This window comes from Aotus nancymaae, unplaced genomic scaffold (assembly GCF_030222135.1).
Source record: "Aotus nancymaae isolate 86718 unplaced genomic scaffold, 86718_ANA_hifiasm-v0.15.2.pri h1tg000089l, whole genome shotgun sequence".
NCBI lineage: Eukaryota > Metazoa > Chordata > Mammalia > Primates > Aotidae > Aotus > Aotus nancymaae.
The window spans coordinates 23,814,291-23,832,923 of NW_026988504.1; the positions used below are offsets into that span (position 1 = coordinate 23,814,291).

At 44.6% G+C, this 18,633-nt stretch overlaps 1 protein-coding gene and 1 pseudogene across 6 annotated transcripts in view; both read left to right on the plus strand.

Moving 5' to 3' along the window:
• Window positions 1-6,971, plus strand: part of LOC105711178 (alanyl-tRNA editing protein Aarsd1) — a 28,063-nt gene extending 21,092 nt beyond the window's left edge. For 2 of the 6 annotated variants that reach the window (XM_064369293.1, XM_021673763.2), the window contains exons 18-19: window positions 1,019-1,113; window positions 2,329-2,531. In XM_064369293.1, the coding sequence (XP_064225363.1) occupies window positions 1,019-1,113; window positions 2,329-2,464 (231 nt within the window). In that variant the 3' untranslated portion in view covers window positions 2,465-2,531. Of the gene's footprint in view, window positions 1-1,018; window positions 1,114-2,328; window positions 2,532-4,668; window positions 5,314-5,928 lie in introns of those variants that run through there. The other 4 variants (XR_010339784.1, XR_010339785.1, XM_064369294.1 and 1 more) reach the window with 4 other exon arrangements.
• Window positions 6,972-11,319: 4,348 nt separating this feature from the next.
• On the plus strand, window positions 11,320-13,051 carry LOC105711177 (hsc70-interacting protein-like; annotated as a pseudogene).
• The last annotated feature ends 5,582 nt before the right edge of the window (window positions 13,052-18,633 follow it).

The following is an 18,633-nucleotide window of genomic DNA, read 5'->3' on the forward strand; positions in this document are numbered from 1 at the left end:
ATTGCGGCAGAAGAATTGCTTGAACCCAGGAGGCTGAGGTTGCAGTGAGCCGAGATTGCACCACTGCGCTTCAGCCTGGGTGACACAGATTCTGTTTCAAAAAAAAAAAAAAAAGGAAATACAGGACTGGGCAAGCCTCTTTGAAAGCCGTCCCTTACATTTTCCTCTTCCTCTGGCTTTACTTACTCTTCCTGCTCCTAATAGTCTCTAGCCTAGAGATTTCCAGGTCTCTCTTGTTTTGTTTTTTTGTTTTTTAGAGACAGAGTCTTGTTCTGTTGCCCAGGCTGCAGTACAGTGGTGTGATTATGGCTCACTGCAGTCTCGAACTCCTGGGCTCAAGCAGTCCTCCTGCTTCAGCCTCCTGAGTAGTTGGGACTACAAGCATGAGCCACAGTGCCCCAGTATCTCTTTTGTATTTACTCCAGAATCCTTCTTTGGAATGCCTACTGTGGGTAAAGCATTGTGCATCTCTCTTTCATAATTCTTTTGTATAGACAGAACTGATTCTCAAAGAGCTCATGTTGTAGTCTGGGAGACAAATATGTGTGTTGACGTTTATAATTTAGAGTGATAGAGTGATGCTAGAAGTGGAGGAGCATATTACCTGAAGGATAGGGAGGTTTCAGGGGAGGGGGCCTTAAAGACTGCTTAGAGGTCATCCAGACAAGGGGCAGAGGCAGCTAGGCAGAGGGAAACCTGGTGGTTTAGGCAGTGGCAGGCATAGGATGCGTGGTGGGGAAAAGTTTGCAAGAGTGAAACCATGAAAGGCATTTCATGCTTAGCCAGGACCAGCAGTCTTCTGCCGCCTTCTTAGTGTCTCAAGTTCCCGTAGTTGCTTTCAAAAAGTTTCTTGGCCCAGGTGGGCCAGAGTGGAGGGGCTGTATCATCATTCATCAGGAGCGTCACTTCGTGGTTTGGGGGAGATATCTGTTCTTAAGATTGAAGAGTGTGCAGGGTTTAGAGGGGTTGACTCTACATCCTTAATTATCAGGGTTTACCTCCTTGTTTTACCTCCTAGGAGACCCTCCTGTTCTTAACCGTGGGCGATGAGAAAGGTGCTGGACTCTTCTTACTGGCAGGGCCACCTGTGGCTGTGGAGACCCTGGGGCCTAGGTAATCCTGTGTGGATTCTCTTGCACATGTGGTAGAGCCTGTATCATACAAATACATTCCTTTACTGATTCAAAGGACCATCACATCTGCGATCTCATTTAATTCACATAATGGGCATGTGAATTAAATGAGATTGCAGATGTGATGGTCCTTTGGGTTTCAGCAATTTTCCTGCCTCAGCCACTCAAGTGCATACCACCACACCCAGCCAATTTTTTGTATTTTTAGTACAGATGGGGTTTCACCATGTTGGCCAGGCTGGTCTCGAACTCCTGACCTCAAGTGATCCACCTGCCTTGGCCTCCCAAAATGCTGGGATTACAGGTGCTCACCCTGCTCCCTGGAGATTAACATAGTTTAGCCCAATTCATAGACACTGATGTTGTTTCCAGTTATTCACTCTTTTTTTGTTTTTTTGTTTTGTTTTTTGTTTTTTTGAGACAGAGTTTCGCTCTTGTTACCCAGGCTGGAGTGCAATGGCGCAATCTCGGCTCACCGCAACCTCCGCCTCCTGGGTTCAGGCAATTCTCCTGCCTCAGCCTCCTGAGTAGCTGGGATTACAGGCACGCACCACCATGCCCAGCTAATTTTTGTATTTTTAGTAGAGACGGGGTTTCACCATGTTGGCCAGAATGGTCTCGATCTCTTGACCTCGTGATCCACCCACCTCGGCCTCCCAAAGTGCTGGGATTACAGGCGTGAGCCACCGTGCCCAGCTCAGTTATTCACTCTTATGTGATCATGGTACATCTTTGTGCACATGGGCAAGTGTTTTTTTTTTTTTGAGATGGAGTTTCGCTCTTGTTGCCCCGGCTAGAGTACAGAGGTGCTATCTCGGCTCCCTGCAACCTCTGCCTCCAGGGTTCAAGCGATTATCCTGTCTCAGCCTCCAGAGTAGCTGGGATTACAGGTGCATGTAACCACGCCCGGCTAATTTTTATATTTTTAGTAGAGACAGGATTTCATCATATTGGTCAGGCTGGTCTTGAACTCCTGACCTCAGGTGATCCGCCTGCCTTGGCCTTCCAAAGTGCTGGGATTACAGGCAAGAGCCACCAAGCCTGGCCTATGACCAAGTGTTTTTAAGAAAGATTTCTAGAAGTCATCTACTCTTCTTATCCCTCCTCCAGTCCCTGGAAAAAGACTCAGGGCTGTCCTTGGGGTTTTTGGTGACTTTTCCCTCAAAGTCTCCCTGACTACACCTCTGTTCTCCAGGGTGGCTGAGGTCCTGGAAGGCAAAGGAGCAGGCAAGAAAGGCCGTTTTCAGGGCAAGGCCACGAAGATGAGCCGGCGGCCCGAGGCACAAGCGCTTCTCCAGGACTACATCAGCACGCAGAGTACTAAGGAGTGAGGACTTAGGGCATTCACCTCCTGTCTCCACGGGAATCTTTTGTTCAATAAAATCGTTTGACTCAGAATGGTTGTGATACCGCTTATATTTATATGATTAATTCATACAGTATACTCTAGTGTGCTTGTGTGGTTACTTTCTGTTTGTAAAAAGGTAATTTTCTAATTTAGTTCCTGCTGGACATAGCCTACATGAGGAGTGGGCATTATGTTGACGAAATATAGTCATTTATCTAAACTCAGCTGAAACATTTCTTCAGTTGCCTAAGGAGAGTGCAGTTTAGTCCGGAGTCTTGACCTAGGTAGGGATCAGCCTATTCAAATCTCCTTGTTTTCTTCTTTTTTTTTCCCGTTTTTTTTTTTACCAGTCTTGTTTTTCAATGACTTTGTAAATAGGTCAGGAAGCCACAAAAGTATATGGTAGAAAGATGCCGGCTGGGTATGGTGGCTCACGCCTGTAATCTCAGTACTTCGGGAGCCTGGGTTGGGTGGATCACCTGAGGTCAGGGGTTCAAGACTAGCCTGACCAACATGGTGAAACCTTGTCTCTACTAAAAATACAAAAATTAGCCAGGCATGGTGGTGCACACCTGTAATCCTAGCTGCTCGGGAGGCTGAGGTAGGAGAATTGCTTGAACCCAGAAGGCAGAGGTTGTAGTGAGCTGAGATTGCGCCACTGCACTCCAGCCTGGGTGGCAAAGTGAAACTCTGTCTCAAAAAGAAAAAAAAAAGAAAGATGCCCAAGTCTGAAACAGTCAAAGGATGGAAAAGATAAACTACGTTGGTCTCAAGCTCCTGACCTTGTGATCTGCCTGCCACCCTCCCAAACAAAGCTGCTGTGGTAATCTTAATAATATCAGACAAATTGGACCTTAACCCTTTTCCCGCTTGAAAAAATAGGGCATTCATTTAATTTTACATGAACACACTATTCGAGGTTGAAGTAAATCTGACTGATTTTCAATGTGAAAATAAAATATAAAAACTGTTCTTGGAGTTATTTCTAAACGGAACTAATCCTAATGTAACAGAAATGTTTATGATGATCAGTACCTAATAATTTTTTCCCATGTGGTAAATTTCAAAGCATGGAATGACACAAAGTGGAACATCACATTCTGCACAAAAATACTGCATTTCGGCCGGGCGCGGTGACTCATGCCTGTAATCCTAGCACTTTGGGAGGCCAGGCGGGTGGGTCACAAGGTCAAGAGATCGAGACCATCCTGGCCAACATGGTGAAACCATGTCTCTACTAAAAATACAAAAAAATTAGCCAGGCATGGTGGTGCGTGCCTTTAATCCCAGCTACTGGGGAGGCTGAGGCAGGAGAATCGCTTGAACCTGGAAGGCAAAGTTTACAGTGAGCTAAGATCATGCCACTGGATTCCAGTCTGGGTGACAGAGTGAGACTCTGTCTCAAAATTTTTAAAAAAGTATGTTTAAAAAGTTTCCTTCAACCCTGCCACTTAGTTTACCCAATTTCTCTCTCTAGAGCCAATCAATTATTTTTTATTTTTTGAGACATAGTCTCACTCTGGTGCCCAGGCTCTAGTACAGTAACACAATCATGGCTCACTACAGCCTCAACCTCCCAGGCACAGGTGATCCTCCCACCTTAGCCCTCCGAGTAGCTGGGACTAGAGGTGTGTACCACCACACCAGGCTAATTTTTTGTATTGTTTGTGGAGACAGTGCTTTGCCATGTTGCCCACACTGGTCTTGAACTCCTGGGCTCTAGCAGTTTGTCTACCTCGGCTTCCCAAAGTGCTGGGATTACAGGTGTGAGCCAGCAGCCTTTTATCAATTTTTTATATATCCTTCCGGTAGTATTTAAAAAAATAATAGAGGTATATAAATCTTCCCTCTTTTGAAACGTAAATGATAGCACACTGTATATTCTTCTGCATCTTGCTTTTCTCAGAGTGCTATGTTTTAGTTAAAACCATAGTATAAGATTCATACTATATAAAATGGGCCCATTAGTGGGAGAAAGGGAAATATTTGCTTCACAGAAGCTTCCTTACTTTTGTAGAAGGACTCAGGCAGGATTCCCTTGAACAGAGACTCCTCAGGTGAATTTCTCTCTCTCTGTGTGTGAAATCTCTGTCTTTGTTTCATTAGGGTGTGCCTTAGTCTGATCTGACTGCTATAAGAAAATGACAAAACCTAGGTAGCTTATAAACAACAATGTATTTCTCACAGTTCTTGAGGCTGGGAAGTCCAAGATCAAGGAGCTGGCAAATTCGGTGTCTGGTGTGAAGGTTCAAATACTGGTTCATGGACAGCCATCTTTTCCTCACGTAGTGAAAAGGGTAAGGAGTCTTTCTTCGGCCTCTTTTATAATGCACTGATCTCATTCATGAAGACTCTGCCCCCGTGACCTAATCACCTCCCAAAGGGCCCACCTCCTAGTATCACTTAGGGGGTTAGGATTTCAACATATGAATTTTTAGGGGTACACAAACATTCAGAACACAGCAGGGTGCAACAAAAACTACAGTGAGCTGGGAGGCCACGCTTGCTCGCCACCACTCAGGTGGGTTCTAGTCACTTAGACCTAGACTGACCATATAATTTTACTATCCAGAGCAGGCAAACCTCCTGCCAGAACACCAGTCATAAACTCAGACTGTGTTAGGGTAGCCTGGATGTTTGGTCTCCCTGCTGAGACTCTCTGAGCTTCAGTTTCTTGACCTGAAAATGAGGATGTGAGCTGGGTGTCCTAAGAAAGAAGGAGCCTTGTGAAATAACTAATCTTATAAGAAAAGGCATAAACACTTGAGCCAATTATGTGAAAACAGTAATTGGTTGTATAAAGAAAGGGAAAATAAAACAGCAGTTTTTGAACTGGTGATGTCATTCTTGCCTGTCACTGAGGCCCTAATTCAGTGCCCCAGGGAGATGGGGAGAAGAACAACTTGTGTTCAGGGGAAGGGGTGGATTTTCTTGTATGAGGTTCACCAGGAGATAAAATGAGTTCATTGACTGGAGTAATAGAGTTTTAGGTACACACACACAGGTTATATATTCGGAATATTGCTATAACCTACTTTATGGCATAGAAATAGTAAGAGTGACTCCTTGGCTTCTAAGGAAATTTTTTTACACATGTACCCATAAATTGCTGAAGACACAGCTGCTGTGGGTTCCACTAAGGTGACGCATGTAGGTACTGGAACAGATGTTAGTATGAAAGATGAAAGGTGTCAGGTGGAAGAGACCCAGAGCAGTAGACAGACTGAATTCAGGAAGGCATTGTGCCATGTCCCGTGCTCCACCCTGCCCTGGAGTCCTGAGTGGAAACCAGTGAGTCGGCCAAGCTATGCTAGAATGCCAGGTCTTTCCCTGAATGAGAACTTAAATAAACTCCAGGGCCCCACCTGGTACCAGTGGGAAAACAGTGTTTGCTCTAATGAAAAATATCTTTTTCAGAAAGCGTCTGTGTCTCCCATTCCTTTCCAGAATTTGATCCAAACTATGACTAAAGTGTTCTCAACAGAGGGCAAGCAGGGATGTTTGGGAACGAGTGATGGCAGAGTTTCCTTCTTTCTCTGGAAAGGTCTGTAGCTTCTGTGCAGAATACTGCAGGCAGAGTGCCAGGCTCCAAACTAAGGAACAAGCAGGACTTAGTTAACTGACCTGGGGTTGTATCTGGAGCAGAAGAGGCTCTCACAGGGACAGCTTTCTCTCTCTTTTGCTGAGCCATAAACTCCCTGCAGAAGTGACCTGTGGCAGAGGCCTGTTAGTAAATATCCCTGTTCATTTTAAAACACCAACCTCAAAGCCAAGAGTTTGGAGGAGGGAGAGGGATTGAGGAGTTGTTGGTCAAAGGATACACATTTTCAGTCAGGAGGAATAAGGTTTCTTTTTTTATTGTTGTTTTTTGTCTGCTTATGGTCTTATTCTGTTTCCCGGGCTGGAGTGGAACAATCTTGGCTCACTGCAGCCTCAACTTTCCTGGGCTCAAGCAATCCTCCCACTTCAGCCTCCTGAGTAACTGGGACTACAGGTGTACACCACCACACCTGGCTACTCTTCCTATTTTTTGTGGAGACAGGATCTTGCCATGTTGTGCAGGCTGGTCTTGAACTCTGAGTTCAAGTGATCTTCCTGCCTTGGCCTCCCCAAGTTCTGGGATTACAGGCATGAGCCACCTTGGTTGGCCAAGATAGGAGAAATAAATTTAAGAGAACTGTATTAGTACACAATGACTGTAGGTGTTTAATAACAGTGTATTAGGCCAGGTGTGGTGACTCATGCCTGTAATCCCAGCACAGTCTCACAAAAAAGAATGACCCTAATCCCTGCCTTTTCCTACACAAAAGATGACATCCGACAGGGTTAGTGATGATGCCTCTGTGATCTAGGACCAGAGGTACTCTGACACCCAAATCTTGCTGTGATTCTGCTTTCATGTAGTCTTAGCAAGTCTGATGGAATTTTGCACATACGGAACCTCTACCCTTGTACATAAGCAGGGGTCTGATACACTGCCAGAGCCTGCTCCTAGGCCTGAGGCCTCAATCCATAGTCCTCAGATTTCTGAATAAAATTAATTAATTAATTAATTAATTAATTTAGAGATGGAGTTTCACTCTTGTTGCCTAGGCTGGAGTGTAATGGTGCCATCTCAGCTCACTGCAACCTCCACCTTCCGGGTTCAAGGGATTCTCCTGCCTCAGCCTCCTGAGTAGCTGGGATTACAGGCATGTGCCACCATGCCCAGTTAATTTTTCTGTTTTTAGTAGAGATGGGGTTTCATCATGTTGACCCGGCTGGTCTCGAACTCCTGACTTTGTGATCTGCTCGCCGCAGCCTCCCAAGGTGCTGAGATTACAGGCATAAGCCACCACGTCCTGCCTTGACTCCAGCTCTTTAGAGGATCTAAAGTGACCCTGATGGACCGTGGAAGAAATCACAACACAAATGGAATTCCTTGAATAAAAATTGATTGACTTAAAAAAAAAAACAGCACATAAATGATACATGGCTGATAGCTGTTTATAAACTGGATCTCTCAGGGTTAAATAAGTCATTTTAGGACTTGGGGCATTTAAGGAGATTGAGGCTGTCTTGCGCTTTTGGTAAGGAAAAATACCCAAATAAGCAAGTTATAAATAGAAGTGAAAACCTTCCACTGTAATGTTGTCAGGTCCGCTAGTTTTACCTCTGTTAGGGCAGGTAGGCGTATTGAAACGCTGGAACTGAAAAGCTAGAGGTGTATTCTTTATGGGGTCTGAAAGCTATGCCCCTAACCCCCTACGTTTAATTCTAAGCCTGTTTGTCTCCTCGTTTTTGTCACTCAGGGCTGATTTCGATGGAGACAGTATTGCATGAGTTTCACTAACACTGCTAGAAAGTGTGTTTTTCCTGTTTTTGGAACCTCTGCGTGGGTGAATTAGGGATTTCCACTCCGCTTGGAAAAGGCTGAAAGTCTGCCTTGGTGAAAAAGTTTAGCTGCATAATTTTTCTTTGCTTTATCATTGCTATCTGTCATCAGCAAAATTAACCTATCCTGAAGTTGTGCATGAAAACCATTTTTAAAAAATTAATCAATTAAGAACATTAATTTTTTTTTAATATGAGGTCTTGTCTGTCACCCAGGCTGGAGTGCAGTGACACAATCATAGCTCACTGTAACCTTGAACTCCTGGGCTCAGTCTATCCTCCTGCCTCAGCCCCCAGAGTAGCTGAAACTATAGGTTCACATCACTATGTCCAGCTAATTTAAAAATTTTTTTTTGTGTGGAGACAAGGTCTCTCTTTGTTGCCCAGGTTGGTCTCAAACTCCTGGCCTCGAGCAGTCTTCCTACCTCAGCCTCCCAAGGTGCTGGGATTACAGGCATAAGCCACTACACCCAGCCCCATATTTTTTTTAGAGACGGGGTCTGCTATGTTGCCCAGGCTGGCCTCAAACTCCTGGGCTCAAGTGATCCTCCCACCTTAGCCCCTTGAGTAGCCAGGACTGTCATTGGGTGCCACCACACCTGGCTCTTTATTTACTTACTTATTTAGAGGCATTAAAACAATTTTGATTATCTTCTGCTCATGTAATTTGCTTCCTGCCCCAGACAATGTGTCTCAAAACCCAGGCACCATTCTTTGCAATTTAACAGCAGAGGGTGCTGTGAGCCTGTGGCTGCCATGGCCTTAGCCAGAAGAAAGAAAAAGGTGAAAGAGCCCCTCATGCAGCCAGCCTGAAAGGAGGCTTCTGGTTGTCCTGTTCCCTTGTGGCTTCTGATGACCTTGCCCATGGGATGTGGAGTGTGGCGTTCCCCAAAATGCAATCAGGGAATCAAAGGACAAACTGTGGCCTTTTGGAAATTATTTATCATCTCTGTTTTTGACGAGTTTCAATTCTTCTCCAATTAAATTGATGCTTGATATTTTGTGTATTTAACGCCATCATTCTAGCCGAACCAGATATTCCTTTTTTTTTTTTTTCCCTGAGACAGGGTCTTGCTCTGTCACCTAGTCTGGAATGCAGTGGTGTGATCTTGATTCACTGCAACCTTCGCCTCCCGGGTTCAAACAATTCTCAGTCTCCTGAGTAGCTGGGATTACAGGGTGTCCACCACCATGCCTGGCTAATTTTTGTATTTTTTATGCGGCACCTTTTATGTGGCAGCTAAAAGGAGACAAAGAATCAGAGTGACATGAAACTTGACAGGAGACGGGAATTCACCATGTTGGCCAGGCTGGTGTCGAGCTCCTGACTTCAAGGGATCCGCCTGCCTCAGGCTCCCAAAGTGCTGGGATTACAGGTGTGAGCCACCACGCCCGGCCTTTTTTTTTTTTTTTTTTTAGATAGGGTCTCACTCTGTCACCCAGGCTGGAGTGCAGTGGCATGATCTTGGCTCACTGCAATCTCTGCCTCCTGGGCTCAAGCGATCCTCCCATATCAGCCTCCAGAGTAGCTGGGACCACAGGTGTGAACCATCATGCTCTGCTAATTTTTGTATTTTTTGGTGGAGATGGGTTTTGTCTGGGCTCAATCTAACCTCCTGCCATAGCCCCTGGAGTAGCTGAAACTATAGGCTCACATCACTATGTCCAGCTAATTTTAAAATTAGCTGGGTGTGGTGGCATGCATCTATAGTCCCAGGTACTCTGGAAGCTGAGATGGGAGGATCACTTGAGCCTAGACTGCAGTGAGCAGTGATTGCACCACCACACTCCAGCCTGAACGACAGAGTGAGACCCCCAAGAAAGGGTGAAAATAAAAAAAAAAAAGTGCCAGGCACAGTGGCTCATGCCTGTAATCTCAGCACATTTGGGAGGGTGAGGTGGGCAGATCACCTGAGGTAAGGAGTTTGAGACTAGCCTGGATGACAGCATGGTGAAACCCCATCTCTACTGAAAATACAAAAATTAGCAAGGCATGGTGGCAGGTGCCCGTAATCCCAGTTACTCGAGAGGCTGAGGAAGGAGAATTGCTTGAACCTGGAGGGGAGGTTGCAGTAAGCCAAGATCATGCCATTGCACTGCAGCCAGGGCAATAAGAGCAAAACTCCATTGAAGGAAAGAAAAAGAGAAAGAAGAAAGGGAAAGAAGGGAAGAAAGAAAGGAAGGAGAGAGAGAAGGAAGGAAGGAAGGAAGAGAGGGAGGGAGTGAGGCAGGGAGGGAGGGGGATGGGGGAAGGGAGAAGGAGAGGGGAGGGAAAGGAGGGGAGGGAAAAGAGGGAAGGGGAGGGGAGGGAAGGAAAGGGGAGGGAAGGAAAGGGGAGGGAACTGAGAAATGAGCAAAGACTTGCTAGAGATGAGGGCATCAGGCAAGCAGGTATCTGGGGGTAGAGCAATGGAAGGTTGGGCAATGCCAAGGCCCTATGCCTGGAGGGTACTTGGCCTGCTCCAGGGATCTCAGGGGCTGGAGGGGCTGAATGGGGGCTGCAGGGAAGTGGGAGGAGATGCAATTAGAGAGAAAAGGGTCTTGTGGGTCCCTGTAAGGTTACAACTCTTACTCTGAGTGAGATCCCACCCATAAAGGGTTTTAAGCACAGGGCGAGTGTCTGACATTCATTTTAAAGTAATCAGCATGGCTGCTGTGTTGAGAGACTGTAGGGGGAGGTACAGGAGGGGGTAGAGGAGGGGGCGTCTGTTTGGAGGCTGATACTGTGATCCTGGTGAGAGGATATGGAGACTCAGATCTTGGGGAGGAGTGGGTTTGGACATACTTGATGATTGGATGGGGGAGGGAGGGAAAGGGGGTGAAGGATGCTCTGCTGGGGTGGGAACAAGGATCTGGGGGTGCCTTGCTGGGCCCTTCATTGCTGTGGCAGTGTCAGGGGATGGGGAGGTGCTGTAAGCAGACAGGGAGGGTCTCCAGGGATTATAGGGGTTTAGTCAACTTGAGCAATCAGCCTGTTTTCCAGCCTCCTGCCCTGCAGCCTGTTTTCCCCTAAACCCTATGTGGAATGTGGACCCTTTGTTGTTTGGAACCAGCCCCTGACAGACCCCAACTCATAGATGAACCAGAGTGAACGTTCCTCAGAACTGTGCTAGAGTCTGCACCCCAGCAGGAGCACTGGCTTCGTGACCATCACGTGTGACCTATGGGATGGCACAAGGCCTCACTGCATCTGGACAATTGGGACCCCTCCTCCACCAGCGATGACACACCCTCTCCCATTTCCATCACCCTGGAAAACCCTCCTGTCACTTTCCTTGGGGAGACATTACTTTGGAGAACACGCCCAGCGTCCTCCTCACTTGTGCGGAGTAAAACTCCTATTGATCAAAACCTGCATTCTCTGGCGGTGGCTCACACCTGTAATCCCAGCACTTCAGGAGCCCGAGGCAGGTGGATCACCTGAGGTCAGGAGTTCAAGACCAGCCTGGCCAACATAGTGAAACCCCATCTCTATTAAAAATACAAAAAATTAGCCGGGTTTGGCGGCATGTGTCTGTAATTTCAGTTACTAAGGAGGATGAGGCAGGAGAATCGCTGGAACCTGGGAGGTAGAGGTTGCAGTGAGTCAAGATTGTGCCACTGCACTCCAGCCTGGGTGACAGAGTGAGACTGTCTTAAAAAAAAAAAAACAGAAAACAAACAACAACAACAATAAAACCCTGTGTCTCATGGCAAGCCATTTGTTACTTACCAGGAGAACCAACCCTGTTCTTCTGGGGGAAAGTGCTGGCAGCAGGGGCCCTGGAGGAGCTGAGGAGCCCGTGTCTCTGTTCTGGTGCTTGGGGACTGAGTACAGCTCTGGACGTTGTGATTATAGCTCAGTCTTTACTTATTCATTTCTCTTAAAAAAAAAAAAAAGAAAGGTTTTTTGCCCCTTCTGTGAGGTCACGCCGAGCCATCGCCTGGGCCTGGAAGCGGGCTGCAGACCCTCAGCTCCACCCACTGCCTCCTGACCATGGACCCCCGCAAAGTGAACGAGGTTTGGGCCTTTGTGAAGATGTGTAAGCAGGATCCAAGCGTTCTGCACACCGAGGAAATGCACTTCCTGAGGGAGTGGGTGGAGAATATGGGTGGGGGTAAAATACCACCTGCTACTCAGAAAGCTAAATCGGAAGAAAATACCAAGGAAGAAAAACCTGATGGTGAGAAGGTAGAGGAAGACTTAAAGGCAGACAAACCATCAAGTGAGGAAAGTGATCTAGAAACTGATAATGAAGGTGTGATTGAACCAGACACTGACGCCCCTCAAGAAACAGGGGATGAGAATGCAGAGATAACAGAGGAGATGATGGATCAGGCAATCAATAAGAAAGTGGCTGCTATTGAAGCCCTAAATGATAGTGAAGTGCAGAAAGCCACTGACTTATATTCACAGATGCCATCAAGCTGAATCCTCGCTTGACCATTTTGTATGCCAAGAGGGCCAGTGTCTTTGTCAAATTACAGAAGCCAAATGCTGCCATCCGACACTGTGACAGAGCCATTGAAACAAGTCCTGATTCAGCTCAGCCTTACAAGTGGCGAGGGAAAGCACAGACTTCTAAGGCCTCTGGGAGGAAGCAGCCCATGATCTTGCCCTTGCCTGTAAATTGGATTATGATGAAGATGCGAGTGCAATGCTGAAAAAAGTTCAACCTAGGGCACAGAAAGTTGCAGAACGTCGGAGAAAGTATAAGCAAAAACGTGAAGAGCAAGAGATCAAAGAAAGACTAGAAAGAGCATGAGAGAGCCCAGAGAGGGGAAGAAGCCAGAGGACAGCCAGGAAGGAGCTCGGTTAGGCTCTTTTCCAGGTGGTTTTCCCGGAGGAATGCCTGGAATGGGAGGGGGAATGCCTGGAATGGCCAAAATGCCTGGACTCAATGAAATTCTTAGTGATCCAGAGGTTCTTGCAGCCATGCAGGATCCAGAAGTTATGGTGGCCTTCCAGGATATGGTTCAGAACCCAGCAAATATGTCAAAATATCAGAGCAACCCAAAGGTTATGAATCTTATCAGCAAATTGTTAGCCAAATTTGGAGGTCAAATGTAATGCCCTTCTGATAAATAAAAACTTTGCCGAAGGAAAAGCAACCTAGATCACCTTATGGATGTCGCAATAATACAAACCAGTGTACCTCTGACCTTCTCATCAAGAGAGCTGAGTGCTTTGAAGATAATCCCTGCTCCTCTCCCCAAATGCAGCTGAAGCATTTTACAGTGGTTTGCCATGAGGATATTCATCCAGATAATGTTTTCCTACTCAGAATTACAAACTTTAAACACTTTTTGACCTTAAAAATATTTAAAACAAATTTAAAGCATTGTTAATTCTTATATTTTTCTTTTTTTTTGAGACGGAGTTTCACTCTTGTTACCCAGGCTGGAGTGCAATGGCACAATCTTGGCTCACCGCAACCTCTGCCTCCTGGGTTCAAGTAATTCTCCTGCCTCAGCCTCCCGAGTAGCTGGGACTACAGGTGTATGCCACCATGCCCTGGTAATTTTTTCTTTGTATTTTTAGTAGAGACGGGGTTTCACCATGTTGACCAGGATGGTCTCAATCTCTTGACCTCGTGATTCACCCACCTCGGCCTCCCAAAGTGCTGGGATTATAGACATGAGCCACTGCGCCCAGCCATATTTTTCTTTACTAATTATTTTGGATTTTTTTCTTTGAATTATTGGGCAGCGAAGATAATGTATAGAAGATTTTTGCTCTATTTTGAGTGAAATAAAAGTTTATTATATATAATATAATTCATTTGAGGATAAAGTCTGTGTTGAATATGTGGTTCCTGAAGCATTTTGACTTGTCTTTTTAAATGCTTTATCTTTTTCTTTAAAGGTTTATTTCAATAAAACTAATCGGGATGACCAGTATTTCAGTAGGGCCTGGGTAGGGACTGGAAGTGCTTGGCAGGGTGGCAGCAATCTTGCTGTGTTTTATACAACATGCACCCTTGGGCAGGTTGCCCTTAAATCTTACATTGTGGTGAAGGGATGATTTTTTTGTAATGCTGCAGTAGAGTTGGAGTACTTAGTTCTGTTCTTGTCTAGTATATCTAATAAATGTATCATATTATTTCCACATAGGGGAAATAAGGGAGTACTTTTCTTTTTATATTTCTATGCTTAAAATTCTCTTTCCTAGTCAAAAAATTCCCAACTCTGTGTCTGCTTTCTCCATGTTACATTTTTCTCCCTGACTTTTCTTGGGCTAAAGACAGGCTTTTCCCACCAATATCATTACTGCTATCATTATTAACAGGATAATTATACAAGCATATTTAATGCTGAGTTTAATTTAATATGTAATACATATGGTAATTGTAGGGTAATACCCACAACAACTGTAGTTTCTTACTTGGCCATGAGAATGCTTATTTAAGTTACACTCTGGCAAAATCTTATCATAGCGAAAGACACTAGAAAGAAGGATTCCTTTTGGTGTCTGGTCTTCTACATAGAAAATACCTATTGCATATTTGCAAAGGTATATGCCACAACTGAGAAAATAAAAGAAAATCCTGTGATTTTTGTGTAGAAAAAATATTTTTTTAATTAAAAAAAGGGAAAAAAAAATAAAAGAAAGAAAATACCTATTGTAGTTAGAGTTTATCTTGTAGTATTCATCTTTGTATTTTGAAGATAATAAGGTTTGAATTAAATGGATATGCACAGAGGGGAACCAATTTTTTTTTATCCAATGTAAATTATAAATGAGATAATCCACAGTTATTCATTGTGGCGTTGTTGAGATTATGAAAGACTCATTGTCTTTGTATTCAGCTCTTCCTTAAATAGTGCAACCATACCCCCACCCCTGCTTGCTTTCGTTCCCTTCCCTCCAATGATAAAGAAAATGATAATTTTCTGTTGTGCATTCAATTCTTATTTTAAATAAGACTAAGTAGAAGCATTGTACCTGACATTGCTACGTTTCTACCAATGTTTCAACTTAAAGTGCTAGTGTTTAAAAACATTTTCAAGGGTTAAGACCTTCCGTACTTTGCTTATTTGAAGAATCAGTGGTAGGAGCAGTGAAGTCAATTCTGTGGAGCACATTTCTAAAATAGCACATTTCTGAAATCATAAATGAGTTGATTCAGTTTCTAGCCCTTTGCCATACACAAGCAGACAGAAATGCATCTGTTACATAAATGAGAAAAAGCTATTATGCTGATGGAGCATGCTTTTAAAATCCTTTAAAAACACCATATAAACTTGCGTTTGAGCTTGGAAAAAAAAGGTTTTTTGATTGTTTAGTTAGGCAGCAGTGGGTCTTCTGATTTTTATGGGGTGGTTGGCTAAGTTTAACCACCCAGAAACAAATGTTTCTCATTAAGAAACATTAAGCTGGTCTGATGGTAGTGGGTTATCAGAACTTATTAACATTAGTGTCGCTAAATTTAGCCCCCCACTGCTAAATTTCACTGGCTTAAGAAAAAAAGAAATGTTAGTTAAAAATAAAACAAAACATAGTTACCCCCCCAAAAAAGAAAAAACAAATTAGGGAAAGCATGAGCTTTGGAGCCCACAGTTTTTACCCTGCCATTTTGATTATAAGGGTGTTTTAACTTAAGTGACATTTTCTTGTAAATATACTGAAATCAGAATTCTACCAACACTGATGACTTTTTATTAAAACTCTGTAAATTGTGGATTAAAATGGAAAACCGGCCAGGTGCATTGGCTCATGCCTGTAATCCCAGCACTTTGGGAGGCTGAGGCGGGCGGATCATGAGGTCGGGAGATCAAGACCATTCTGGCCAACATGGTGAGACCCCGTCTCTACTAAAAATACAAAAATTAGCTGAGTGTGGTGGTATGTGTCCGTAATCCCAGCTACTCGGGAGGCTGAGGCAGAAGAATTGCTTGTAGTGAGCGGGAGATTACCACTGCACTCCAGCCTGGGGACGGAGAGAGACTCCATCTCAAAAAACAAATGAACAAACAAAACACAAAACCACAAAGCTGAATAGTACAACTGACTACTTTTTTTAAAAACAGAGTCTCGTTATCCTGTTGCCCAGGCTGGAGTGCAGTAGCGCTATTGTAACCTCCAACTTCTGGGTTCAAGGGGTCCTTCTGCCTCAGCCTCCCAAGTAGCTGGGATTGTAGGTGCAAGCCACCACACCCAGCCATTGACTCTTATTATTTCTCACATTTTTTTAACCTTTAGAAAAATCTCTGATGTATCTGATGAAATATTTGTCTGAAGTTCAGTAGCTCTTTCAGTTTCATGTTGATTTTTGATACTCTTTTCAAGAGGCATTGATGGATCTAGGATTTAAAAAATGTTTCTCATATTCTCAGTAATTCTTTTTTCCCAATGTTAACTTCAGTTATTTCTGTTTCTTTTGTATTTTTTTATTTTAGCTTTTTGTAGAGATGGAGTCTCCGTATATTGCCCAGGCAGGTCTTGAGTTCCTGGGCTTGAGTGATTCTCCTGCCTCAGCCTCCCAGAGTGAGCCACTGAGACTTGGCCCTCAGTTATTTCTCAGTGATGAGATTGGAGTGATTTTTATTTTCATCTTTATACTTTTCAGTAGTTTCCAACATTTCTGAAAGAATTGGTCTTCTTTGTAATTCCTTTGTATGATACTTTTCTTTTCTTTTTTTTTTTTTTTAGACGGAGTTTCGCTCTTGTTACCCAGGCTGGAGTGCAATGGCGCGATCTCGGCTCACCGCAACCTCCGCCTCCTGGGTTCAGGCAATTCTCCTGCCTCAGCCTCTTGAGTAGCTGGGATTACAGGCACGCGCCACCGTGCCGAGCTAATTTTTGTATTTTTAGTAGAGACGGGGTTTCACCATGTTGACCAGGATGGTCTTGATCTCTTGACCTCGTGATCCACCCGCCTCGGCCTCCCAAAGTGCTGGGATTACAGGCTTGAGCCACCGCGCCCGGCCTGTATGATACTTTTCTAATCACAAAAAGCAGGATAAAGAGCCAGGTGTGGGGATATGCACCTGTATAATCCTAGATGCTCAGGAGGCTGCAGCAGGAGGATCGCTCAAGCTCAGGAGTTTGAGAGCAGCCTGAGTAGCATAGCAAGGCTCTGCCTCAACAACAACAACAACAAAAAGTTAAAATACTCTGTCAGAGCAATAAAGACCTTAAACTTCCGAATGTCAACTCAGTAAAACACAAACAACAAGTTCCCTGAAACTCTCTCAATTATGATTTTACTACCAAAGCAGTCACTGTCTTGGAAGGATGACTGGCTCTCAGGAGGCTGCCTCAAACGATGTGTGAAATTCACGTGGGCTTCTGATGTGTGGTATATGTGTGTTTTGAGATTGTGTTTCCTGCTGTTTATAACAGGAGGATAGACCAGGTGGGGTGGCTCCTGCTTATAATCCCGGCACTTTGGAGGGCCGAAATGGGCGGATCACCTGAAGTTGGAAGTTCAAGACCAGCCTGACCAACATGAAGAAACCCCATCTCTACTAAAACTACAAAATTAGTTGGGCGTGGTGGCACGTGCCTGCAATCCCAGCTGCTCAGGAGGCTGAGGCAGGAGAATCGCTTGAACCCGGGAGGCGGAGGTTGTGGTGAGCCAAGATCGCACCATTGCACTCCAGCCTGGGCCAAAAGAGCGGAAACTCCATCTAAAAAAAAAAACACAAAAAACAGGAGGATAGTCTGGTCAACCGCAACAAGGAGACCGAGCCAACTGCCATCATCAGCAAAGGGATGGAATAATGGCGGTTGGCAAAGCAATTACAATGAGGGCGATGATTAAATCTCTATGCAGGAATATTGCAGATAAAATCAATGCTGCTTCTTTTCTCTTTTATAGAGATGGGGCTATACTATGTTGCCCAGGCTGGTCTTGAACTCTGGGCCTCAAGCAATTCTCCTGTCTTGCCTCCTAGTGTTGGGATTACAGGCATGAGCCACCGGGCCTGTCCTGAAAATATTTTGTATTGAAAAAGTTACAACATAGAGTTGAATTGGAAACATTATTGTGAACTCATAACCTTTAAGATAAATACAATTTCCTGGCTTTGACTCTAAAATACAGTTCATTAACAGTATTTCTTTTCTGTCTCTTTTTTTTTTGAGATGGAATCTCTCTCTGTTGCCCAGGCTAGACTGCAGTGGCAGGCACAACCTTGGCTCACTGTAACCTCCACCTCCCGAGTTCAAGTGATTCTCCTGCCTCAGCCCTGGAGTAACTGGGACTACTGGCATGCACCACTGTGCCTAATTTTTGTATTTTTAGTAGAGATGGGGTTTCACCATGTTGGCCAGGCTGGTCACAAACTCCTGACCTCAGGTGATCCACCTGCCTTGGCCTCCCGAAGTGCTGGGATTACAGGCATGAGCCACCACGTCTGGTTCATCAATAGCATTTCTTCCACCAACTCCCACTCTCATGCACCCGTCAAAAGGAAATGAGACCTCTTAGTGGGTGGCTGATTCTGTGTTTTGGAACAAGGAAAATTTAGAAAGGGCCTAGAACATAAGGATTTTAGGCCAGTAATGGTAGAAGGGTAAGAAAGCCACTGACCAAATTGTAGCAATTTGACATCGAAAAAGGAACATAGTAATTATGTTTATTTATAACTAACAATTATGATTAAAATAAGTTCAGGGTGTGAAAGACCTCAAAACAAAAAATTGACATATGATTTTCTGATAATATAAATGATTTTTCTCTGCTTTTGTGATACTTGAAGCACCATAAAGGGGACAGGGAGCTGGAGTGTCACAGGGGCTGAGGCAATGTAATTGGTTAAGTCACCAGCAGCGTGTTTGATCACCAACAAAAA